Source organism: Aquila chrysaetos, chromosome 22 (genome assembly GCF_900496995.4).
Source record: "Aquila chrysaetos chrysaetos chromosome 22, bAquChr1.4, whole genome shotgun sequence".
Classification (NCBI taxonomy): domain Eukaryota; kingdom Metazoa; phylum Chordata; class Aves; order Accipitriformes; family Accipitridae; genus Aquila; species Aquila chrysaetos.
This window is the reverse complement of record NC_044025.1, coordinates 22466923-22492772: the sequence shown is the minus strand read 5'-3', so window position 1 is coordinate 22492772 and position 25850 is coordinate 22466923. Positions and strand designations below refer to the sequence as shown.

The window sequence follows — 25850 nt, the reverse complement described above, 5'->3', positions numbered from 1 at the left end:
CGATAAACGTTTTCCTTCACAATGAAACAGCTTCCTCTCGGTATATAGCCCAATCTGTTACTTCTAGTGGCACATCTCAGAGATCCGGTCGGCAGAGTAAACTCTTTCGATTGTCTGCAAGCAGTCGCGTTCCAGTTCTCCTTTAACTCGATCGTTTGTTGAAAACGCAACAGGGTTAACGGTGGTACGAGTTTTTAAGTAAACGTCATCTTGTTCCGGCAACACCACTTGGTATTTCAGCATTCTGCTAGGGGAATAACCAAGGCCCCCCTTTCTGTTTTAGCACAACAGTTATCATATGGGAAACCAACAGTAATCCTTTGTCCTCAGGTGAACTTACGAGCTTCCTGGATCAGTAGCACAGTTGCAGCGACGGCTCTCAGACGACCAGAGCATCCCAGACTCACGTGATCTCATCGCTTCGAGAAGTAGGCCACAGCTCGCCCACTTGGCCCTAAATATTGGGCCGGGATACCCAGAGCTATATACCTCTTCTTTTCACTAGGTAAAAAGTTCAAATGTCTTTGTGAGATCTGGCAGGCCTAGGGCTGGCACCCCCGTTACAGCCTGTTTCGATTCTTTGAAAGTGGCTTTCTCGGCATCAGTCCAATCCATTGCTTGAGGTTTTGAGCTGCTCGTATAAAGGTCGGACCAGCAAGCCGCAACTGATAATCTACCAGGTGACACCACGCAACCATTCCCGGAAATGCTCGTCATTAATTTTTTTGGTCTTAGGTTCGGGGAGACGACAGATTGCCTCTTTTCTCTCAGCTCCTAATTGTCTCTGTCCTTTTAGGATTTTAAAACTCAAAATAAGTGTCTTCTTTCCGGGTTCCTTTGGCTTTTTTCTTTGACACTCGATATCCACCGATTCCCAAAAAGTTTCAAAAAGTTAATAGTTAACTTTGTGCATTGTTCTTCCACCTCAGCTACAATTAACAGATCATCCCTATATTTCAACAAGATTTCTTGATTATTTTCTTTCTTCCAAATCTCTCATTCTTGTGCCAATGGATTTCCAAAAATGGTAAGACTATTCTTAAAGCCTTGAGGCAAGACTGTCCACGTATAGTGTGTTTTTCTCCCAGTCTCAGGCTTTTCCCATTCAAAAGCAAAAAGCTCTTGACTATTGGGATCCAAGGGAATACAGAAAAAGGCATCTTTTCAGCCTAACGCTGTGAACCATTCTCGTTTCTCTGTCAGGGTTGTTAACAAAGTATAAGGATTTGCTACTACCGGATGAATACCTTGTACTATTTGATTTATTGCTCTGAGGAACTAATCTATAATCTTTTTCGTTAGCCTTTTAACAGGCAAGGTCGGGGTGTTATATTTGGATTCACGTTCTATTAACAATTTACGTCTTAGAAATTTCTGTCTTATCAATACTAACCCTTTCCGACTTTCCGGTTTTAGGGGGTATTGTTGAATTCTTACCGGATTCGATCCTGGCGTTAAATCAGTTCTCACAGGTTCTGCTTTTTGGATTTACCGGGAACTTCCCAGTCCAGACGATTGGAATTACAGCGTTATACTTTGACCGGTATAATCTTCGGCTTTCGGTAACCATCCTGTAACAACAAAGCCACTGCTTCGATACGTTTAGTTTCTGGAATTAAAATTTTAACCTCTCCATTTTTATTTAATCTCTGCCTCTTAAGTTCTCCAGTAGATCTCTCCTTAACCGGAGCTTAGGAGAATTTGGCACGTACAAAAACTGCTGAGTGACCCGTTGCTTTCCTAATTTCATTGTTCAAGATTTAAGAAGGGTCTAGTTTCTCGTGTCCCTTGTTGCACCAACACCACCAATTTCTTCAAACTTAACTCTCCCTCTAAGGTATCTAAAACTGAAAAGGTGACTCTAGTGTCAATTCAAATTCAATTTTCTGTTCTCCCAGTTTAGCTGTAACCAGAGGTTCTGCTGGGAGACTCCCCTCCGGTCCCCGTCAGATACGTTCACTTCAAAAGAAACAAATCGACCTATGGCACTTTATATTCCATTTACCTCTCTCTCCTACAAAACAACAGTAATTGGCGATATAGCATTATAACTCAAAGTTCTGTTTGTTTCCCATTTTTCCTGCAATTCACCCCCAATGTGCCAATAACATCCCAACGGTGATGGTTTTGTACCTTTTCATCAGCAGTTCTATTTCCTGCGCTCTCATTCTTAAACAACTTTGCTAATGCCATGATACTTACATACATTCAAATACCAAATAATACCAAACAAATGCAAATGACAGTTGTCCCAAATAATACACAAAGTCCAACCCAGCAATAACTTTCGCTTATGACTTATGGGCGGACGCCTAGGCTTCCAATGCAAACGGGTACCCTGCGAAGCGTTCGCCGCGCCTCAGGGGCAGGCTTTCCAAACAAATTCCAAAGAAGCAGCGCCTTACCTTTTTTCCAGGGAATGCTGCGAGGAGCTTGCGAGTCGAGGGTGATGGTTCTCCCCGAGAATACCTCGGTGCCGGCCGGAGTTCGATCAACACTCGATCTCGTCCAGTCTCACTCGCAAGGTCCCATCTGGGGTCGCCAAACCGTTACCGAAATCCGGAATAAAACTCCTTAACGCCAACGTGAAGTTAAGAAGCGGCACTTCGTTTACGCAGCGCTGGGGACACAGGGGGATCGCTCCTCCAGAGGCGTGTCCCGCCTAGTATCAAAATCCATCAGTTTTTACAGACTTTTTCTGTCAGGTCATTGTTACATAAGCTCTTTCCATCAAAATGCATACTGTGCTCAGTTCTTAAATTTAACCTTTATAAGGACTGGTCCTTTGATTATGTAACCTTATCGATATTCTTATTTAAAAACAATCATTGGTCAGTTACACTTAGCTCTACTGACTGGAATCTTCGATACTCAAATCGAGATGGGAAGGGTAAGGGGGGTCTCCAAGCAGCAAACTGGTGTCCACGACGGTTTCCTTAGTTTCTTGAAACAGAACATAGGAAAACCAGTAACTTCCTGGGGAGGGTTCTAGGGTTCGCTATTTCCAACTTTAACAATATTAAGGTTCCGATAGTCACACGTAACGCAGTTCCTAAAGTTTCTACGGCTACGTTTCAGACTTAATGTGAAAAATGATCATGTCCAAAACAGGATTCTAATTAAAGTTTACGATTTATTACACGAATAGAGGTAAGCAAACAGCGCTGGGTGCACCCGGAGCCTCTGCTCTACCAAGGCACACCCCGTCAGGTCTAATTGTGCAGGTTAAGTACAGGTTCTACATACATATTCACTAGATTCCTGAGAAATGTTATACATATTCATTAGTTTTCCGGGAAACTATTAACATATGTAAATGTCCTTTACGCAGGCGCATTGAAGGTCTCTGGTGGTCTTCAGGAGTCCTCTGGTGGTCTTCCGTAGTCTTCCTCACTTGTCCGCTATTTGACCCTCCTCAGGTGATTCTGCGCAGTATGGTCCTTTCCATGTTTTGATACCTTCGTGCTTGTTAGTGTTCTTATTATCTAAGTTCTCATTAGTGGTATAGCACCGTACGGTTAGTTTAAGCTAAATTATCTACAAGGATGGGAACAAAAGGCAGGAGTTCTTATCTTTTCCGGCCTTATCTATTCAAGCAAGGCCTCTACTTGCGTTTTCATAACAAGATCGTAAATTCATCGAACACTTAATTAAGTCTTGTGATCGCTCTTGGTTCCTTCTTGCTCATCATTCCTAAGTACCAGTCTCTGACAGGCTTAATCCTTGACAAACACCAGTCCTGGGTATGTAAAGTTACAGAGAGACTATCATTAAGCAATAAGCAGTTTGTTCTCTCTATGAATTCCCCCCCCCTTTTTCTTTAAACCTTTGCAACTATAGGATTCCGCTACTTCCGAGAGACCGTGTGAAGTATTTTTCGATTTCTGCTTGATGTCTGATTTTATTTCGTTTCCAACTTTTGTAATTCCCTACCGTTATATGGCTTTTGCAGGAAGCAAGAGCTATATACATACTCTCCTACTTCCCTTAGGCCTACGGTTATACAAGATCAAGCAAAACGGTTAAAGATTACATATGCAGAGAGGGTCACATTTCACCATGCGGCCCTATCGTTGTTTTATATTGACACGAATCAGGTTAATATATTTCACAATCCCCCATTTCCTTTTTTATGGTATTGATTCGTGTTTTCATTTTCAATCGTGTTAACGCTTGCTGAATTGGTATCAATCTCGGATCTTCTTTTGTTTTTATGATCATTAGGGAATTGGCCTTTTCTCTTCCAGATTCTGGATCAACAGGTACAGCAGATATCTGTATTCCTTGTGTAACCGAATGTATAGTCTAGTAAAACAAGGTATTAAACACGGAATTATTAACAATCCTCCACATATTCCTAATACAACTATCCCAATTTTATTGAGCCAATCACCGTTCATAAAGTCTCCCCATAATCCCCCTAGGTTAATTCCATTCCAAGTCTGAACTGGGACATGTGCAATTTTCTTCATTTCCGTTACAAGTTCATTCACAGCTTTTCCTTCATCATCAATTTCTAAACAACAATTACTAAGATTAAATTTTCCACACACCCCCCCTTCCTGTGCTAACAAATAATCCAAAGCTAAGCGATTTTGATACAAAGCCGTTCTCATCTTGGTATTTTGTTTGGCAGTTAATCCAAGTGCATCTCCAGTTTTATTTACTATTATTTCCACTACAGCTTGTAGCCTTATTATTCTATTAAGCATATCTATTGGGGTCCTATAGCCCCAAGATCCGTCTTCTGCCCATGTAGCTGGATCATAATAGGCAATAATTCTCTCAGGAGGCCATTCGTTATCTTTCCAATTCCCAGTTTGCAGGTTTCGTTTCTGACGTCTTTTTCCTAACTCATTGGCCTCTGCATATATTTGAAACTCCTAGTCGCTCTCCTTGATTTATGGGTAATAGGAAAAAACTGGGTCTTATAGTTCCTACTACACAGGACCCTGTCCAATTCTTTGGCAAATATGCATAAGCTAATCTGCCACAAATCCAATAATGTCCTTTAGGGGTTGGCCAACCATTTGGTATATTCGTTCCATTTGTCCAATTTTTAAATTGATTATTTATTTCCAGTGGGTTTCCCCACCTATCCCAATTATTCCGTGTCTCATTCCATAGAAAACCTCCTTCACGCTCCAGGTTACCTACTTGCCTTCCATCATCCCTTAGGTTTTGCCAACAACTCTTCCCATTACACTCGTTTGAAGCACCCATTGTTGTTTCCTATTATCCTTTCCCACTGTTTTCCACACTTGCGGATTACTTATGTTGCTCTCCATGTTGGCCTCCCATGGCCATCGTTCACCTTGATTTGTTCCTCTGCAAACATAGCAATTAGTCGCTTTTAATGATTTAGCGATATTTTCTGCAAGGTTTACAAATAAATTTTTAGCAACTGTGGGAATTTCATATTTTACTCCTGTCTCTATTTCATGATAAAAGGAGTTAAACAATAATCGATGTTGTATTGATTCTCTAGACTTTTCTTTGATCTGTATATTCAGGACAATGCCTGGGTCCCCTCCTGTCCCATAGATTTTAAGCCCAAGGTAAACTATTTGTTTCTGTTTCCAATTTTTCTGGGTTTTTAATAGTTATGTTGACAGGATTACAGCTACGGGTGGTGCAGTTTTTATCTACAGGCCCCGCGGTTACTGGAGGCCTGTATTTCCCCACAATGACTTTCGTATCCCCAGTTTTGGGTTGCCCAACACACACACGCCCCCATCCCCTCCTGCCACGTAAGTGGGCAGATTGATATCTTGCTGTTTCAGAGCGCCGGTAGTTTGCATTAATTTGACAATGCCCGGCTCCTGGACATAAGTACTTTGGTTGTTCTGAATAATATTTTCTCCACTCTACACTCCCACAATTTGTGTCTGGGTCGTCGTCAATTGCATCCCATGCATCAAAGGATACCCAGGCGGGTATGGTTGAATTAGTAATTTTTTTACTTGATCCTATTAATCTCCCATTTTGATCATTTGTTCTAATCTCGACCCAATATTGACAAGGGCGTTCCTTTGGATCATAGCATACAGTTCTGTTTTCTTCTCTGCATAGAGCATACCGGGTTTGGTTATAAATGCAGCTTCCAATTTTCTGACCCTTGCAGTCATAGACAGTATGATATATTAAGGTTAGGGACTTATTGGTTTTGTGGGAATAGAGGATTGTGTGTTGGTTTGTGGGTAGGGTGGGTTGTTGAGGGGGTTGTGGGGGTTTTGTTTTATTTTTTTTAATATGTTGGTTGTGTGGGGGGGTTTGGTTGGGAGCTTGGGAAATTGGGGTCAGGATGGGTTGTGTATGGGGGTTTTTGTGGTTGGAGGGTTTTGTGGTGGGTGGGGGTTTTTGTGGTTGGTGGGGGGGGGGGGGTTTTTGTGGGGGCTGATGGAGTTCGGTGGGTTTGGGGGAAGGGGGGGGTTTTTGGGGGGTTGGTGGGGGGGTGTGGTTTGGTGTATGGGTGGGTGTTTTTTTGGGTTGATGGTTGGATGGGGTTATTTGTTTGGGAATTTTGAATAGCTATTTTCGTCCCCTTCTAGTGGTCAGCTATACATTGACTGCAGTTGTTTCTCCGTAGCCAGGGTCAAAGAACTCACCCCAAGTAGAACTAGAAGAGGTCTGGTAAGGGCCATAGTGGTCGGCGGTCATAGCCCTGAGGGGTTGCAGCCCTTGGCAGACCCTTTTAAGCCGCACCACCGGTTCCACTATCCAGTCCTTGCCCTCTTCCTAAGAGGTGGTCTGTCCTAAACACTCAAGGGATTATAGGGTCAGCTCTTAGTCCAATTTGTGTGCTATGTTCCAAAAGTTCAGTGTCTTTTATAGGTATCTTAATGCTTAAATGATCCCCATTATTGTTTTCCCTGGTAGGAATGAAAAGTTTTTGTATATATTATATAGAAATAGTCATAATAAATTCCCACAGCAATTTATCTTATATTACTACAACCCTGTTAGTTCGACAACAAAAAATACCTTTTTCTTGTTAGTATTTCTAATTGATTAATACGTCTACATCTAATAGAAAAAGGAGATAGTGTGGTCACTAAATATACTTGTTGTGATCCATTATAACGGATTATATATTTCCCACAGTAATAACAATGACAAATAAGATACAAACTGCACCGGCGACAAATTGGACAAAGCTGAGTACTAGCTCGACTCGGGGTTCTGCTGTCCCGCGTCGTCAGTTGGGGTACTCCTCCCGTACAACAATGGTTCTTCCCACGGCCTTAGCCAACGAGCTGGGATTCACTTGGGTCTGGAGTCTGTAAGGATACACAGATACCCCTACCAGTCAATTGTAAGGCCTCTTCAAGTTCGTTTGATGGTTAGTTTTAGTTTCTCCTGGCTCAGATGTCATTTTCCACTCCTTCACCGGAACCTTTTATTCGCGACAACGTGCGTCCATCCTTTTTCAAGCAGTTCTCACAGCTGTTTTCTGTAGTTAAGAAAACAAGAAAAGGTCCTTCCCAGAGGGGAGATAAGTTTTCTTCCTTCCATGTTTTTATTAGAACCTTATCTCCCCGGTTTTAATTGATGAATTGTAAATCCTAGAGGTGGTGTTTGAGCCAACATCCCAATTTCTCTTAGTTCCTTTCATCTTTTCCCGATAGTGATTATATATTCTCGGATATTTTTATCTTCAACTACATTATTCCCCAGAGGCATCCCATGAGAATAAGGCATACCATATAACATTTCGTACGGTGATAATCCAGTCTCACTGTGTGGCTTCGTTCTTATATTTAAAAGTGCCAATGGTAAACATTTTGTCCAAGGCATTTGGGTCTCAATCATTCATTTAGCCAACTGTTGTTTTATTGTTTGATTCATCCTTTCTACTTTCCCTGAGCTTTGTGGATGCCACGGAGTGTGGTAGTCCCACTGAATACCTAATGATTGACATAATATTTTATTACTTTGGAAGTGAAGTGTGTGCCTTGATCAGAGTCAATGTACTGGATTATCCCATATCTAGGTATCAAGCGTTCTAATAGAATTTTTACCACCATCTGTGCCGTAGCCCGTGCTACAGGGTAAGCTTCTACCCACCGTGTTAGATGATCTACTATTACCAATAAATATTTTATCCTCCCTACCTTGGGTAATTCAGTGAAATCAACTTGTACTCTCTCAAAAGGTCTGTATGCTGTTTTTCTACCTCCCGTAGCTACTTGTCGAAACACTTTCTTATTTATTTTTTGACAGGTTAAACAGCCTTGTGTAATTTGTTTTGCTATTTCAGAAATCCCAATACAGCCAAATTGTTTAAGGAAGTGATCCCTCAACGCCTTTGTACCCCAATGTGTTTGCACATGCAAACGTCCCAATATTTGTCTGGCATACGCTTTTGGCAACATTTCTCGCCCGTCGGGCAGTGTCCGTTTTCCTTGTTCTAAACTTAGCTCCTATTTTTTAAATTTTGTTTGTTCTTCAGGGGGTAAACTTCTTCTCTCCTTCCTCCCGTCTTTCTTCACTGGTATCCCCCTTGGTTTGTATTACATTAATTTTAGCGACTGAGTCCTTAGGGCTGCTTCCTGGGCCTCTTTATCTGCCAAATTATTTCCTCTGGTTCGGTAATCTAATCCCTTTTTGTGTCCTCTCACATGTACTACTGCTATCTCTTTTGGTTCTCTTAATGCCCTTAAAATTTTTACTATTAATTCTTGATGTATAAGATTTTTCCCTTGAGTATTAATTAAACCTCTTTCCTCCCAAATTTTTCCAAAGTGTGGAACCACCCCGTATGCATATTTAGAATCTGTAACTACGGTCCCACTTTTTTCTTTTAGTAACTCCAGGGCCCTGCATAGGGCGTACAGCTCACAGGCCTGAGCTGACCGTGATGGACTCAGAGGTCCCGATTCCACAAGCTTTAAGACCTTATTAATTATTGCATAGCCTGATTTTCTCCTCCCTTCTACCATTCGGGAGGAGCCATCCACAAACAGTATTTCTCCTTTTTCTAATTCAATATCCCTTAAATCTGGTCTCACCTTGATTTGGGTCTCAATTGCTTCTAAACAGTTAGGCTGTAATTCTTCTGATGGTTCCCCAAACAAAAATTGTGCTGGACTCTGAGCAGAGGTCACTTTTAAGTCCAGGTCAGGGGAATCAATTAGTATTACTTCATACTTTAGGACCCGGATATCCGTTAACCATTTTTCTGCTTTTTGTTGTAACACATTTCTGACATTGTGTGGGGTGTACACCTTTAAAGGAGCACTGAAGGTAATTTTTCTAACTTCCTCTATTAATAATGCCGTAGCAACTAAAGCTTGGAGACAAGCGGGCCATCCTCTACTTACTGGATCAAGTAACTTAGAACAGTACCCTATGGGTTTTCCAACCCGGGCAAGAGTGTTTACTTGTGTGCTAAGAAGGTGTTGAAAATCGTATCAATTAGCCTAAATGCTGATTTTAAGTGTTCAAATCACTCTTAACTTTTAAAGGAGGTGGTGTATTTCGAGTTGACCTGTTTACCTGGAATCCTCCTTCAGCTCAGTGACTCTTCTTGTGCAACCCCAGCCTCCGCTGGCAGGGCGGTATGAGAAGCTGGAAGGTCCTTGACTTAATATAAACCCTGCTTAGCAACAACTAAAGCGTCGGTGTGTTGTCAACGTTATTCTCGTCCTAAACCCAAAATGGCCCTGTACCAGCTACTCAGAAGAAAATTAACTTTATTCCAGCCGAAACCAGGACAACCCCAAACCCCCTGATTCTGGGTCTGCAACGGAAAAAAACAAACGAATTTGGGACTCCTGGGAAAGCCAAATCCACCTGGATTTGTGCAGCTGGAAAGCAAAAAAACCACCCCATTTTCATGCACAAAACCACAACCAAAAGATCACCCCTTTTTATGTTGTGGAAAAGCACTGAAACACACCCCAAACTGAGTATTTTGAAAAAGCAAAAAACTTGCCAGTTTGGGGAAGATTGGGGGCGAAGCACAGGCAGTTTGAGGGGCATTGCTGGGGGTCCTCCCAGTGTGGATGATCTGGTGTGGATTCTCTGTTGCGCGTTATCCCAGGTGAGTTACCTGCTGTGGATCATCCCGGGTGGACTCCCTGGGGTAGGTCATCCCCGCCTGTGTCCCCCCCATCCACCTTTGTACCCTCACCTACCCTCCCCCCGTGTGTGTTTCTCCCCCATGTGCCCCCCGTTGCTCCGGCCCGCCCCCTTCACCCACGCGAGTTTTTAACCCATGCAAGTTGTTTCCCCCCCGCATGCCCTGCTCTCCTGTCTCCTGCCCCCGCCCGCCCCTTTCCCTCCTCCATATTCCACACCACCCCCCCCCGCCCCATGATCCATCAGGCTTCAGACCCCTGGCATGCTGCCTGCACCCCATTCTCTGTCATTTTTTTCTTCTTTTCCTTACAAGTTGTTATTGTTCTTGTTTCTTTTTAATGATTAAACTGGTTTTGTGTCCAGCCACGAGTTTTCTCACTTTCGCCCTTCCAATTGTCTCCCCGTCCCACTGGCGGGGGGGGGGGAGCGACTGAGCGGTCGCGTGGGGCTTCGTTGCCGGCTGGCGTTAGACCACGACACGAGGTGAGTCGCAAGCCCTGCCTGGCTAATGCTGGAGGCTCTCTGCGTTCCTCCTGCCGTCTTGACGGGCCGTCCTTGTTCTTCATTGCCGCTTTATAGCGAGCGCCTCTTGCTCCGTAAGCAGCAGTACTCGGGCCGTGCAGGTGCTGCACGTTGCAGACAGCAAAGGGCAATCGTGACGCTTGCTGGGGGGAGCGGCAAGGGGTGCGGAGCCACGCTCCTGTAGGGAGCAAAGATGGAACCTCGAGGGCTCTGCGGTCATCTGCCGAGAACATCTAATATCCCGACGCACCGCTTTGCTTTCCCTGCTTCACGTCTAATTACTTTGCACGCCGGGAGGGCGGGGCGGGGTAAGTAACACGGTGCAAGCGTCTTTTCGATAAGAGACAAGCCCCGCACAAGAAGCCTTGCGTGCGTGCAGGATAGGAGAGCAGAGTTGTGATAGCACAGAGGTGAGGAAAGGTGCGCCCCACCCCAACAGAGCCCCAGGATCGCCAGGGTATCGCTCGCTTGCAGGTGGGCCGCTCGCATCTGGTCCGCTGGGATGCGCCGTTTCCCGCTGAACAGAGCTGCCCCCCTGGCACGAGGCAGCTTTGGGTCTCTTGTGGCCTGCCTTCAGGCTGTCACCTGCACCAGGCGTTATTATATTTTTTTTTAATCTCTCGCCAGCATCTGTTGGCTGGCTGCTGTCACTCCCAGAACCCTGATGCTGCATGCAGACGGATACAGCAGTCCCTGGGGCTTGGTCCAGGGGAACCCCCCCGTCCCCCCTGCCCTTGCAGGTTCCCTGTGCTGCTTCTCCTGTCTAGATAATGGGGTGGGGGGGGCAGGGACAGAAGCGACCGCCCGAATTGTCTGTTGTTTGTGCTTGACTGCTGTAACCGCTCCAGCCCCTCGGGTGCTTTTTGGAAGGGAGGCAATGAAGGTGACTGCCCGGGCTGCGAGTGGGGAAAGGGCAGGGCAATGTAAGCCCCGTGCCCCCAGTAAGTAGTTACCGCCTGTGGCTGGTCTCTACTGGGTTGAGCTGTCAGTCATCTCTCCTGCAGCTGATGCTCAGAAGAGGATCGTTGCGGGGATGCGGATGGTGCTGCGCGGCGAGCGAAGGCGGGAACTGCGTTCTGGAGGAGCGCATGCGCGGTGGTGGCTGGGCCCCCGCTGTTGCCTAGCAGCCAAAACGCTGTACGGCAGCTGGGGAGGCGCGCATGCGCGGTGCGCCTTTTACGGCGCTCGCCGCTGTTGCCTAGCAACCGCAGCGCGACACGGCGTCTCGGTAACCGCGCATGCGCGGCGGCGCGCTTTACGGCGCTCCTGCTGTTGCCTAGCGACCGTGACGCCGTGCAGCTGCTCAGGAGCCGCGCATGCGCGGTGACGGCACGTTTTGCTAGCGCTCTCTTCCGCCGCCTATTGACCAAAGTTCGGTACTGCAGCTGGGAGCCGCGCATGCGCGCTGGCACGCCGCGCCAAGCCCTGGCAGTTGCCACCCTGCGACCAACGTTCGGTACTGGACGCGCGGAGGCTGCGAGTGCGCGGGGGCTGCCCCCGTCCTGCACGTGCCGTCCGACGGTACCGGCACCAATGTGGCACCGGCGGAGGTGCCGCCTGCGCTCGTTGCTTCCTCCTGGTAAGGAAACGCCGCTGCCGCCCCCAGGCGCGCGGTGTCGGCGGGCGCTCGCGCGCAATCGCTGCGCAGCTCGCCGGGCCGCCCCTGTTGACGCGCGTCCCCGCCTTCCGCTCGCTGCTGCTGCCGCCGTCGTGGCTCAAGCGCGGACTGCAGCGCCGGCACGGCCGGTGCCAGCAGCGCCGCCTCCGCTTCTGCCGCTTGGTGGTCCAAAGCGCGGTACTGCAGCCCGCGGGTCGCGCGCGGCTGCCCGCCACCTCCGGCGCATGCCGACCCCGGAACCGCGTGCAGCGGGCGAGCGCCCGGACCGCGGGTGAGGCGAGCGATCTCCTCCGGCTGGGCGAGGGCGAGGGGTCCTCCGGCCCGCTCCGCCCGGAGGCTGCCGGGACGGGAAGCTGCTAGCGGCCGGCCAGCGGCAGGCCTCCGTCCGCCGGAGTCGGCCGTGCCGTGGGTTCCCCGGGAGCCGCCGTAGCAGTGAGTGGTGAGGGGGGGGCCGGAGGGCAGAGAGGGGCGAGAGGCGAGTGGGCGGTGGGAGGGGCGAGCCCGGGTAGGGGGGGTGAGAGAGCGGGATGAGTGGGGGGGCGGAGGGGGAAGTGCCGGTAAGGGAGGGGAGAGGGGGTTGGGGAGGGCGAGGGGCGTGGGGAAGGGTGGGCGAAGGGCGGGGGGGGCGGGGGCGCGGGGAGGGGGGGGGGTGGATCGCGGAGGAGGGGGGACAGGGGGAGGGGAAGGCGTGCCGGCATCGCGCACGCCACCCCCCCCGGAGCTCGGCACGACCGCCTCCACCTCCGGCCCTCCTCCCCCGCCCCCCCGGCCCTGGGGCCTCGGCTGCCCCCAGCTCCAGCCCCTCCCCTGGAGCCTGTGCTGTGGCCGCAGGCAGCCCCGAGCCCTGTCGTGAGGGCAGCACTGGCCTCAGTGCATCTCAGAAGCCTCTGCAGAAGGAGGGGCTCTGGCCAGGGGCGATCTGCGGTAATGAGTCGATGCTTCTCTTTCGCAGAGGCTGCGCTGAGGGCATGGTTGTCCTCTTCCTCCTTGGGGATGCCGTTGACTGCAGCAGCCTCAGGCTTGCGTGGGCTGTCTCTGCCTGGCCTCCCTCTCCCGCGGGCGCGGAGCACAAAGGGACAGGCGGGGCACTTACCGGCTGTGGGCAGGAGCTGGCTGCTCTGAAGCTGGAGAGGCCAGAGAAAGGTAGAGAGAAGAAATGGAAGGCCGGCCGGCCGGCAGCTGCCTCCCGCTGCAGGCAAGAGAGAGCCTGCCTCTCCCGTGTGGAAGGATCCCTCCTCGTAGTCCGCAGCAGGTCAGACTGCCGAGGTGCACTGCAGGGTCCGTATGCAGCACCGACGGTGCCGTACGGCCACGTAGTGTGCGAGCGAGCGAGGCTCTGTGCCTAGGAGCCTCGTCTTGCAAGACCTGTGAGACCGTGTTCTCCTAGGGGGAGGAGGACAGCCGTGCAGCCGGAGTTACAGCAGAGGAGGGGAGCGGGAGAGGAGCAGAAAGAAGCGTCTGAACTGGCCAATCTCCTGGCAGCGCCAAGAACAAGAGCTGTGGTGAGCTCGGGGCCCTGTCTCTCTCCCCTCTTCTGTTCCGGTCCCTCCCTGGCCCGCCGGCCCCCTCTCTTTCCCACACCGCTGCCTTTTTTTTTTTTTTTTTTTTTTTTTTTTCTCCTTTCCTCCCTTGTACCTCTGATACTGAAAAGCCGGTCGAAGAAACTCTCTAAGGCTCGTTTTGGAGTTTTAGAAAGCAGGCATTCTTCATTGCAGCGCTGGATGCACGGGGGATAGTTCCACCTAGCGTGCGTGCCACAGGTTAGCACACACAGGTTCTATAGAATAACTAATTGCATATTAATCAGATTAGTATATATACATAAAAATGATGGCAACCGATTATCACAGTACTGCCTACATCCATCATGCGCAATGAAGGATCCGTTTGAGACGAAGGGCTGCTTTTGCGACCACCGGCCCATTTGAAGTTCTTGCTGGCTTCCTTGAAGTCTTTATTCTTGTCCTTGTTCTTTGATCTTGAAGCTTAACACGGTTTCAATCGCACGTGGTCAGTTTCAGCATTGTTCTCATCTAGTGCACAGGAACATCTAGTCCTAAGAGCAAAGAACTGCAAAACTTACAAGTACCTACCTCTGCTAGTTAACTTTGGCTATACTTTTGTCTACTGTTTCAATCATTGTGTTAGTGTAAGATTTCTAATAATTATTTACCAAATCTCACTTTTACAGTCACCTAGCAGCAAACCAGTTTCCCCGGCTGGTACAAAACATTAAAACCATCCAAATATTTAGACGTGCCATACAGAATGTATGGACATATGCTATCAGAGGTGTCCCAGGGGCAGGGGGAGCGTCGGGGGGGGGGGGGCGCCCAGCCCCGGCGGACTCGCTGGCAGGACTCGTTAGGCGCGCGACTGGCTGAACGAACACTGGCCGTCCGTCCCCGTTGCCCTCCGGGCTGCGTTTGCGCTCCCTTTGCACGGGCGAGGGGCCGTGAGGGAGCCCAGGGGAGGAGGACGTGAGGCGCTGGGGGGGTCGGGCCATGCCCCCCCTGTTCCTGCTGGGCTCCAGCTGTTGCAAATATTCTGGTAAAGAAATCAAAATTAATCACGTAGAAGAGTTAGGTTTGATTAAGAAGTAAAATTGTGAAGCATAACGTATAGGATTGTTAAGTGTGAAATATATTAACCTGATTCGTGTCAATATAAAACAACGATAGGGCCGCATGGTGAAATGTGACCCTCTCTGCATATGTAATCTTTAACCGTTTTGCTTGATCTTGTATAACCGTAGGCCTAAGGGAAGTAGGAGAGTATGTATATAGCTCTTGCTTCCTGCAAAAGCCATATAACGGTAGGGAATTACAAAAGTTGGAAACGAAATAAAATCATCAAGTAGAAATCGAAAAATACTTCACACGGTCTCTCGGAAGTAGCGGAATCCTATAGTTGCAAAGGTTTAAAAGAAAAGGGGGGGGGATTGATAGAGAGAACAAACTGCTTATTGCTTATGATTGTCTCTCTGAACTTTACATACCCAGGACTGGTGTTTGTCAAGGATTAAGCCTGTCAGAGACTGGTACTTAGGAATGATGAGCAAGAAGGAACCAAGACGATCACAAGACTTAATTCAGTGTTCGATGAATTTACGATCTTGTTAGAAAACGCAAGTAGAGGCCTTGCTTGAATAGATAAGGCCGGAAAAGATAAGAACTCCTGCCTTTTGTTCCCATCCTTGTAGATAATTAGCTTAAACTAACCGTACGGTGCTATACCACTAATGAGAACTTAGATAATAAGAACACTAACAAGCACGAAGGTATCAAAACATGGAAAGGACCATACTGCGCAGAATCACCTGAGGAGGGTCAAATAGCGGACAAGTGAGGAAGACTACGGAAGACCACCAGAGGACTCCTGAAGACCACCAGAGACCTTCAATGCGCCTGCGTAAAGGACATTTACATATGTTAATAGTTTCCCGGGAAAACTAATGAATATGTATAACATTTCTCAGGAATCTAGTGAATATGTATGTAGAACCTGTACTTAACCTGCACAATTAGAGCTGACGGGGTGTGCCTTGGTAGAGCAGGTGTACCCAGCGCTGTTTGCTTGCCTCTATTCATATAATAAATTGTAAACTTTAATTAGAATCCTGTTTTGGACGTGATCATTTTTCACAACTGGGGGCTTGTCCGGGATGGTCTTAGTTCCTGAATTCTGACTTAATCTAGGAGGGGCGCCCCACCATTGGTGGCTCCTGATCGGGTCGGTCGGGACTAACGCCTCCTGAACCTGAATAGGGGCAAGCAAAGAATTTGATTTTTTTGAGCTCCCTTGCCGGCTGCGCAGTTTTATTTGCCCGTAATTCTGCGCGCAAGATCCGAAGAGAGACGACGGAGTCGTAAGTATTTAAGGGGTATACCGTTCGGTTGGGTGGGATTCGGTCACCTGTATGTGTGTAAGAGTGTGACTGAGACGAAACTTAGTTTCGAAGCGATTGTGGAGGTCTTCTAACCGCGGTTCCAATCTCCCGCGAGGGACTTGGCCGGTGAAGGACCGAAGTGACTCCTATAGGATTCGTGGGTGGGTGATAGGTCCTAAAACCCCTTGCAAGACACTCTTACCGGTGACCAAGGGCTGTAGGAATTGCCACAGTAAAATTCCTAAGATGGGTCAGACAAAATCGAAGACCAAGGACCGAAGAAAGGGAGCAAATTACCAGATATACCATCAGAAAGTCCATTGGAGTAATGATTAAAATTGGAATGAAAGGGGCCCCAGAAAAGGGAAAAGTGTAATTAAAATTGATTCAATATTGCATGATTGAATGGCCAAAGGAGCCTTTAAGACCACATGTCTTTTGGCCCATTTTTGATCCTTTGAAGACTGGATTTGCCAGGCTTTATATATATATAATATTATGTTAACTCAAAGGAACCTTTTTCAGGAGGAAGTGATTATGCAGGATTATGGATCAGGACTTCATGTCCTTTTCCCCTCAATACTTACATTAAAAACAGATGAGAAGTTTAAGGGAGAAGAAGGAGATACAAACGAAAAAGAGAAAGAAAAAGATGATAAATGGGAGCCACTAGATAACCTGCCGCCTCCATACCTTAACAATCTACCCCGGCGGTGGCTCCCCTCAGGTGGCCGTAGTACCCCCACCAGTACCACCGTTTGCCCTGCCTCCACCACCAATAGCACTGGAATTAGAACTACCTCCGCTGCATGTACCAGAAGTAGGACTGCCGTATCTGAGGGAGCTTCTTTATATCCCTTACGAGAGGTACCCCTCGGAGGCAATCAAGGAGGCATCGGTTTGTGGCAGTCCCATATAAATACAGATGTAAGAAATTTTAAGAAAGAAATGGGGACCTATTGGATGATCCCCTCGGAGTAGCTGAAAAACTAGACCAATTCCTAGGCCCCAATACTTATCCGGAAGAAATACAGTCCATTTTAGGGATCTGATTTACTGCTGAGGAGAAGGGAATGATTAGGCAAGCTGGGATGAGAATTGGGAAAGACAGAATCAGGCGGGACCCCCGGGAGACCAAAAATGGCCAAATGTGGATCCCCACCGGGATCATCAGCAAGCCCAAGGAAGACAGAATATGAGGGATTTAAGAACATTAATTAACAAGGAATAAGGAAGCGGTTCCCGAGGGCAAAACATTAATAAAGCTTTTAATACAACAAGGGAGAGGTGAATCTCCAACAGAATGGTTGGAAAGATTAAAGAAAAGTCTACAAATTTTTTCTGGAATTGATCCGAATACAGTAGCTGGAACCGCACTCCTTAGAACACAATTTGTGGCTAAATCCTGGGGACTAAGAAGGAAATTAGAAAAACTGGAAGACTGGCAAGAAAGAGGATTAGAAGAGTTACTTAGGGAGCACAGAAAGTATATGTTAGGAGAGATGAGGAAAAACAAAAAGCAAAAGCTAAGATCTTTGTAGCAGCAGTAAGAGAAGTCAAAAAAATAAGACCCGTCCGGGGAGAGAGAGAAAAAGGAATAGAGAAAACACCCAGAGGACAGCCTTATCGAGAAAGATTACAGTTCCAGTTGTTACTACTGTAACAAAAAAGGACATGTTCAGAGGAACTGTCGTAAGCGGGAACACGATGAAAAAATATTCAAAGAAATAGGGGTGTCAGGGGCTATATCTTCTGGGGACTTCAACATCAACGGAGCCCTTGATAAAATTATTAATTGGTCCCCATAAGGAGGAAGTTTTATTTTTGGTGGACACAGGGGCTGAAAATCCACTATTCAAAAACTTCCGAAAGGAATAGAAAAGGGAAGGTTATATGTCAGTAGTAGGAGCAAAGGGGAACCTTTTAAAGTACCTGTTTTAAAATATGTAGAAGTAGAAACAAAAAGAAAATTTGCCTTAATGATTTACTTTTGCTCCCTGAAGCGGAATACAATTTATTAGGAAGGGATTTGATTTTGAAATTAAACTTAGGCATTCAAAGTCAAGGGGATAAGTTGCAGATTAAATGATATACTCTAACACAGAAGATGAAAAAGCCATTAACCCTTCAGTATGGTATAGGGAGGGGGAAATTGGAAGATAGAAATGGACCCCCTAAATGTTCAAATAATAAATCCGCATCGTCCAATTAGAGTCAAACAATATCCTATACCAACGGAGGGTCGAAAAGGGTTAAAACTTGTAGTTGACAGACTTTGGAAAAAGGAACTTTAGAACCTGTATGTCACCTCATAATACACCCATCCTCCCAGTAAAAGAACCGGATGGGTCATAACGATGGTACAAGATTTGAGAGCTGTAAATGAGCGAACAATTACTAAATTCCCTGTTGTGGCAAATCCTTATACTTACTGAGTCATATACCTCCCAAACATACGTGGTATAGTGTGACAGATCCTCGCCCCCCGCCGGAGGGGATCGCTCGCCTCACCTGCGGTCCCGGCGCTCGCCCGCTGCCACCGAGACCGCGCCCGGCGCACCGCCACGCGGCTCCCGGGGACCGCGCATGCAGCCGGAGGGGCCGGAGCCGGCGCGCGAACGCCGGGCTGCCCCACGCGCAGGACGGCGCATGCGCCCGGGAGGCACGTCCGCACGGCTGGTCGGGGAGCGGGCGCAGCGGGAAGCCCGCGGAAAACCACCCGAAACCGGCGACGCTCCTGAGTCTGACCCGGTCGGACTCCGGAGGCCGCGGCGGCGGCAGCGAGGACTACGCCGCGCCCGAGAGCCACGCTGCTGCCCGGCCGCCGAGTCCGCGAAACTACAGCTCCCGGCATGCCCCGGGAGGCAGCCCGCCCTGCTGCCTGACACCGAGGGGACGCCGCTTCCGTTTCCGCCCACCCCCACGCCGGCGCAGCCGCAGTCCCCGCCGAGCCCCCAGCGCCGCTCCGTGCAGCTCCGGCGCGCTCCCGCCGCCGCCGCCGCTCCGGCACGGCGCGGCCCCCCCGCCCGGCTGCGGCTCGGGGCAGCGCCCGCCGCCGCCGCTCTGCCACGGCGCGGCACCCTCCGCCCCCCCCCCCGGCTCGGCGCCGGCACCCCCCCCCCCCGTCCGCTCCGTGCGTCCGACACGGACCCCGCCGTCCTTCTCGGGGTTTTCCCCGGGACCCGCCGGGCGATTGCGCAGCCCCGCCACGGGGCCCGGGCCCCCCCCTCGGCCCACGTGCTCCCAGCCCCCCTGAGAGCTCCCAGGGCCCCCCCCCCGGCCTCGGCACGGGCGGCCCCCACCTCCCCCGGGCCACCCCCGCCTGGGACGTTCGCGGTCCGAGGGGCGCCCGGCCACGCTCACCTTCTCCCGAGGGGCAGCCGCAGCCCGGCCACTGCTCCGCTCCTGCCTGGGCTCCCACCGGCCCCGCCGCGGCCCCTCCCCCGGCAGCCCCCCCTTTCCAGGGAGGGGCCGTCGCCATCAGCCTCACTGCCCGCACCTGGGGCTCCTCCAGCCCCGGCCCGCAGCTGTGGGACCGAAAGCCGCAATCAAACTCCTGAACACCCATGGGAAGTTAAGAAGCAGGCGCTTCGTTTATGGAATGAAAGGTGTCGAGAGTCATCTTATTTTGAAGAGTTGTTAACTGGGGTAAAAATACAGATTTTAATACCCATCTTATTTTCGTTCTAAGACTTGGCAATTGCCAGGTATCATCTTTTCAATTTACCCAGGTCCACCATCGAGGCCACAGGGGAGATTTCTTCCAGAGAGAGGATAGAGTTATTACGTCTGAAGTCCATTATTTGCTTTTGTCCTTCGTGAAAAGGTGAGTGGATCATGTATCATCACTATTCACCCAAACAGTTAACCCTAAACTTTTCACCTGTCCTTTAATACAGTCAATTCCAAGCTAATTTTTTTCCATCATTAAGAGGGGACCCAGCATCATTTAAAATGTTATTATACTTTCTACAAATACATCCCCCATCTTAGAGCTTTAGCTACTAGAGAAAGTCTTTGGATTTGGGGGTCAGAGGAGTTGCAAGTATAAACTTTCATACCGTTCTGTTCAGGATGTGTGATTTTTCTCCGTTTGTCTAAACTGATCTAAATTTCCATAGATCCACCCAGAGTCAGGACCATCTAACAAGGATCCTGGAACTCCAGTAAATTCTAAACATCGTTTTAGATTTTAAATAGGATCCCAAGCTCCTTTTTGCACTTGTCTCTACGGTTTTGGCAACTGACAGCCCCACGGGGTGTTTGTACAAGTTTCTCCCTGAGGGCGATAAATTAATTCTTTTGTCCGTGAGGTGGATGGTTTGGTAATGTTATTATTCAAAATGCTACAATTCCTTCTTTCAAATTTAAAAAAATAATTGCCTTTTAAATCCATCCAATTTAATTTGCTAAAATGATTCTCATCGTTCTACGTCTTTTCTCAAGTTTTGGTTAAATTCAATGTCAGTATTCTCCACGGAACTAGATTTTCATCTGACTTTGGAATCGGAAGGCAGGCTGTTATCGAGGTTAAATTTTGTGTCTTTACAAAAGTTTGAATCAATTACAAAACTAGATTTTATTTTTTTTAATCAAAATTACAAGAACGGTGAATATCAAGATTAATAATTGTTTCAGACAATATCAGACAATAATTGTTTCATTTTGTTTACCTTGCGTTTAGAACCCCTCGAAAAAAATACTTAAACCCTGTAACACGCAAAAAGATTACTGCCCTTGGCAATACTCCTAATAGCAACCCCAATATTATAAACTTTACACAATTGTTTTCCCAAATAGATAAGGTGAAACTTACTTAGAGGTTTTCAGTTTCAAAGGGCCAGTTTCTTTAGACTTCCAATTTCCTGTTGGTGCTTTCTTTATTCTTGAATAATGAAGCCAAGGTTCTTCTCCCAGACCTTTACTGCTGTGAGTGTTGTTAAAATGACTCGATATGGTCCTTGCCGCTTCTCAGCGATTTTATATATATTCAGTCTCCGGGTCGGAAGGGATGCGCTGCTACGTCCAATTCTAAGGGTCCAGCTGCGGAGACATACTGACGAAGTTCTTGAAAAGAATTGCTTAAAGAAATCATAACACCTTTTAAAAACATATCTCCAGAGGCACTCAAGGTATGCAGAACATAGGACTCTTGATACGGTCTTTCATATAACATTGCATAATGACTTAAATTTTCTTTCTCTTCTGGCTATACTCTGATTCTTAATAGAGCCGTCGGTAAGGCTTTAACCCATGTGAGTGAGGTTTCCTGACAAATTTTACTCAACTGTTGCTTAAGGGTATAGTTCATTCATTCTTCCCCCCCGCCCCCCGCCGCTTGCTTGTGGTCCATATGGGGTGTGATAGTCTCAACCTCTAGATAATACTTTGCTCAACTTGTCTCATAATCTTTGCTATAAAATGAGGGCCATTGTCAGATGACATTCTTACGGGCACCCCGTATTTTGGCATTATCTCTTTGAGCAAGACTTGAACTACTTCTCTCGCTTTGTTGGTGCGACAAGGGAAAGCCTCGGGCCACCCAGTGAAGATATCAACTAAAACTAGGATATATCCTTCTTTTCAAGGCAATTCTATAAAATCAATTTGCTAATATTCCCCTAAAAAATTTCCTTATTTAATAATTCCAAAGATAATCTTATTACTGATTTGGGGATCGTTTTATATATAAATTTCACATCCGCTTATAATCGTTGAAACAATCTTTGTCATATTTTACCTTCTGTTCCCCAATATACTTTGTTATGTTCAGCTCGGGCAATTTCTCTTAATATTGTGGGCGGGACTATTATTTGACCTGTCGGTGTTACAGCCTGTCCTGTTTCATTTTGTTAGCCTGCAATCTAACAATTAATTCTTCATCTTTTTCGTTATAATTTCGAGTTTCTTTAGGCAATTTTATACTTTTCTCTGGCACTAGTGCTAGGATGCCTTTTTCTGCAGCCTCTTTAGCAGCTTTATCGGCCAGTCGGTTACCTGCGTTAGGAACAGTCTTACCCAACTGATGTGCTTTACAGTGCATTATCGTGGCTGCTGTTGGTTTTTGAACGGTTTCTAACAATTTCAGTATCTGTTCTGCATGCTGAATGGCGGCTCCTTGTGCAGATAAGAGTCCTCTTTCTCTCCGTTATCGCTCCATGTGCACGTACTACTCCGAAAGCATACTTTGAGTCTGTCCAAATGTTGACTCGCTTTCCTTGACTTAGTTCCAGAGCTCGAGTGAGAGCTATCAATTCAGCCTTTTGGGCAGATATCATCGAAGGCAAAGTTCGCAACGCAATTACCTCCTCGGTAGTTATTGTCTATCTCGATAAACGTTTTCCTTCACAGATGAAACCGCTTCCGTCGGTATATAGTTCCCAATCTGTTACTTCTGGTGGCACATCTCAGAGATCCGGTCGGCAGGAGTAAACTCTTTCGATTGTCTGCAAGCAGTCGCGTTCCAGTTCTCCTTTAACTCGATCGGTTGTTGAAAACGCAACAGGGTTAACGGTGGTACGAGTTTTTAAGTAAACGTCATCTTGTTCCGGCAGCACCACTTGGTATTTCAGCATTCTGCTAGGGGATAACCAAGGCCCCCCCTTCTGTTTTAGCACAACAGTTATCATATGGGAAACACACAGTAATCCTTTGTCCTCAGGTGAACTTACGAGCTTCCTGGATCAGTCGCACAGTTGCAGCGACGGCTCTCCGACGACCAGAGCATCCCAGACTCACGTGATCTCATCGCTTCGAGAAGTAGGCCACAGCTCGCCCACTTGGCCCTAAATATTGGGCCGGGATACCCAGAGCTACACCTCTTCTTTCACGAGTAAAAAGTTCAAATGTCTTGGTGAGATCTGGCAGGCCTAGGGCTGGCACCCCCGTTACAGCCTGTTTCGATTCTTTGAAAGTGGCTTTCTCGGCATCAGTCCAATCCGTTGCTTGAGGTTTTGAGCTGCTCGTATAAAGGTCGGACCAGCAAGCCGCAATTGATAATCTACAGGTGACACCACTCAACCATTCCCGGAAATGCTCGTCATTAATTTTTTTGGTCTTAGCTTCGGGGAGACGACAAATTGCCTCTTTTCTCTCAGCTCCTAATTGTCTCTGTCCTTTTAGGATTTTAAAACTCAAATAAGTGTCTTCTTTCTGGGTTCTTTGGCTTTTTTCTTTTGACACTCGATATCCACTGATTCCCAAAAAGTTCAAAAAGTTAATAGTTAACTTGGTGCATTGTTCTTCCACCTCAGCTACAATTAACAGATCATCCCTATATTTCAACAAGATTTCTTGATTATTTTCTTTCTTCCAAATCTCTCATTCTTGTGCCAATGGATTTCCAAAAATGGTAAGACTATTCTTAAAGCCTTGAGGCAAGACTGTCCACGTATAGTGTGTTTTTCTCCCAGTCTCAGGCTTTTCCCATTCAAAAGCAAAAAGCTCTTGACTATTGGGATCCAAGGGAATACAGAAAAAGGCATCTTTTCAGCCTAACGCTGTGAACCATTCTCGTCTCTCTGTCAGGGTTGTTAACAAAGTATAAGGATTTGCTACTACCGGATGAATACCTTGTACTATTTGATTTATTGCTCTGAGGAACTAATCCATAATCTTTTTCGTTAGCCTTTTAACAGGCAAGGTCGGGGTGTTATATTTGGATTTACGTTCTATTAACAATTTACATCTTAAAAATTTTTGTCTTATCAATACTAACCCTTTCCGACTTTCCGGTTTTAGGGGGTATTGTTGAATTCTTACCGGATTCGATCCTGGCTTTAAATCAGTTCTCACAGGTTCTGCTTTTTGGATTTACCGGGAACTTCCCAGTCCAGACGATTGGAATTACAGCGTTATACTCTGACCGGTATAATCTTCGGCTTTCGGTAACCATCCTGTAACAACAAAGCCACTGCTTCGACACGTTTAGTTTCTGGAATTAAAATTTTAACCTCTCCAGTTTTTAATTTAATTTCTGCCTCTTAAGTTCTCCAGTAGATCTCTCCTTAACAGGAGCTTAGGAGAATTGGGCACGTACAAAAACTGCTGAGTGACCCGTTGCTTTCCTAATTTCATTGTTCAAGATTTAAAGACGGGTCTAGTTTCTCGTTCACTTGTTGCACCAACACCACCAATTTCTTCAAAACTTAACTCTCCCTCTAAGGTATCTAAAACTGAAAAGGTGACTCTAGTGTCAATTCAAATTCAATTTTCTGTTCTCCCAGTTTAGCTGTAACCAGAGGTTCTGCTGGGAGACTCCCCTCCAGTCCCCGTCAGATACGTTCACTTGAAAAGAACAAATCGACCTATGGCACTTTATTCCATTTACTCTCTCTCCTACAAAACAACAGTAATTGCGATATAGCATTATAACTCAAAGTTCTGTTTGTTCCCCATTTTTCCTGCAATTCACCCCAATGTGCCGATAAACATCCCAACGGTGATGTTTTTGGTACCTTTTCATCAGCAGTTATATTTCCTGCGCTCTCATTCTTAAACAACTTTGCTAATGCCATGATACTTACATACATTCAAATACCAAATAATACCAAACAAATGCAAATGACAGTTGTCCCAAGTAATACACAAAGTCCAACCCAGCAATAACTTTCGCTTATGACTTACGGGCGGACGCCTAGGCTTCCAATGCAAACGGGTACCCTCCGAGCCCCCAACCCTGCGAAGCTTTCGCCGCGCCTCAGGGGCAGGCTTTCCAAACAAATTCCAAAGAAGCAGCGCCTTACCTTTTTTCCAGGGAACGCTGCGAGGAGCTTTGCGAGTCGAGGGTGATGGTTCTCCCCGAGAATACCTCGGTGCCAGGCCGGAGTTCGATCAACACTCAATCTCGTCCAGTCTCACTCGCAAGGTCCCATCTGGGTCGCCAAAACCGTTACCGAAATCCAGAATAAAACTCCTTAACGCCAACTTGAATTTAAGAAGCGGGCACTTCATTTATTGCAGCGCTGGGGACACGGGGGATCGCTCCTCCAGAGGCGCGTCCCACCTAGTATCAAAATCCGTCAGTTTTTACAGACTTTTTCTGTCAGGTCATTGTTACATAAGCTCTTTCCATAAAAATGCATACTGTGCTCGTTCTTAAATTTAGCCTTCATAAGGATTGGTCCTTTGATTATGTAACCTTATCAATATTCTTATTTAAAAAACAATCATTGGTCAGTTACACTTAGCGCTACTGACCGGAATCTTCGATACTCAAATCAAGATGGGAAGGCTAAGGGGGTTTCCAAGCAGCAAACTGGTGTCCACGACGGTTTCCTTAGTTTCCTGAAACAAAACAGAGAAAAACCAGTCACTTCCCGGTGAGGGTTCTAGGGTTAGCTATTTCCAACTTTAACAATATTAAGATTCCGATAGTCACACATAACGCAGTTCCTAACGTTTCTACGGCTACGTTTCAGACTTAACAATCCTATACGTTATGCTTCACAATTTTACTTCTTAATCAAACCTAACTCTTCTATGTGATTAAATTTTTATTTCTTTACCAGAATATTTGCAACAGCTGGAGCCCAGCAGGAACAGGGGGGGGCATGGCCCAACCCCCCCAGCGCCTCACCTCCTCCTCCCCTGGGCTCCCTCACGGCCCCTTGCCCCGTGCAAAGGGAGCGCAAACGCAGCCCGGAGGGCAACGGGGACGGACAGCCAGTGTTCGTTCAGTCAGTCGCGCGCCTAACGAGTCCTGCCAGCGAGTCCACTCCGGGGCTCGGGGCCCCCCCC

The 25850-nt window shown here is 47.3% G+C and overlaps 1 protein-coding gene across 1 annotated transcript; it reads left to right on the top strand.

Annotated features, from left to right (window-relative positions):
* Positions 1 to 18761: 18761 nt before the first annotated feature.
* LOC115333959 (basic proline-rich protein-like) lies at positions 18762 to 25043 on the top strand. Its single transcript, XM_041119417.1, has 4 exons — positions 18762 to 19118; positions 19314 to 19760; positions 19844 to 19938; positions 24868 to 25043. Exons 1-4 carry the CDS (start codon positions 18762 to 18764, stop codon positions 25019 to 25021), a joined length of 1053 nt encoding a protein of 350 aa, XP_040975351.1. The 3' UTR covers positions 25022 to 25043.
* Positions 25044 to 25850: the final 807 nt, after the last annotated feature.

What these genes read in the sequence shown, in the direction of transcription:
- LOC115333959 (XM_041119417.1), top strand. Translation starts at nt 18,762, where the DNA reads ATGCGCCCGGGAGGCACGTCCGCACGGCTGGTCGGGGAGCGGGCGCAG. An exon ending in CCGCCGCCGCCGCCGCTCCG is followed by an intron (nt 19,119 to 19,313) that starts GCACGGCGCGGC and finishes GCGATTGCGCAG; the next exon opens with CCCCGCCACGGGGCCCGGGC. An exon ending in CTTTTGTCCTTCGTGAAAAG is followed by an intron (nt 19,939 to 24,867) that starts GTGAGTGGATCA and finishes CCTTTTTTCCAG; the next exon opens with GGAACGCTGCGAGGAGCTTT.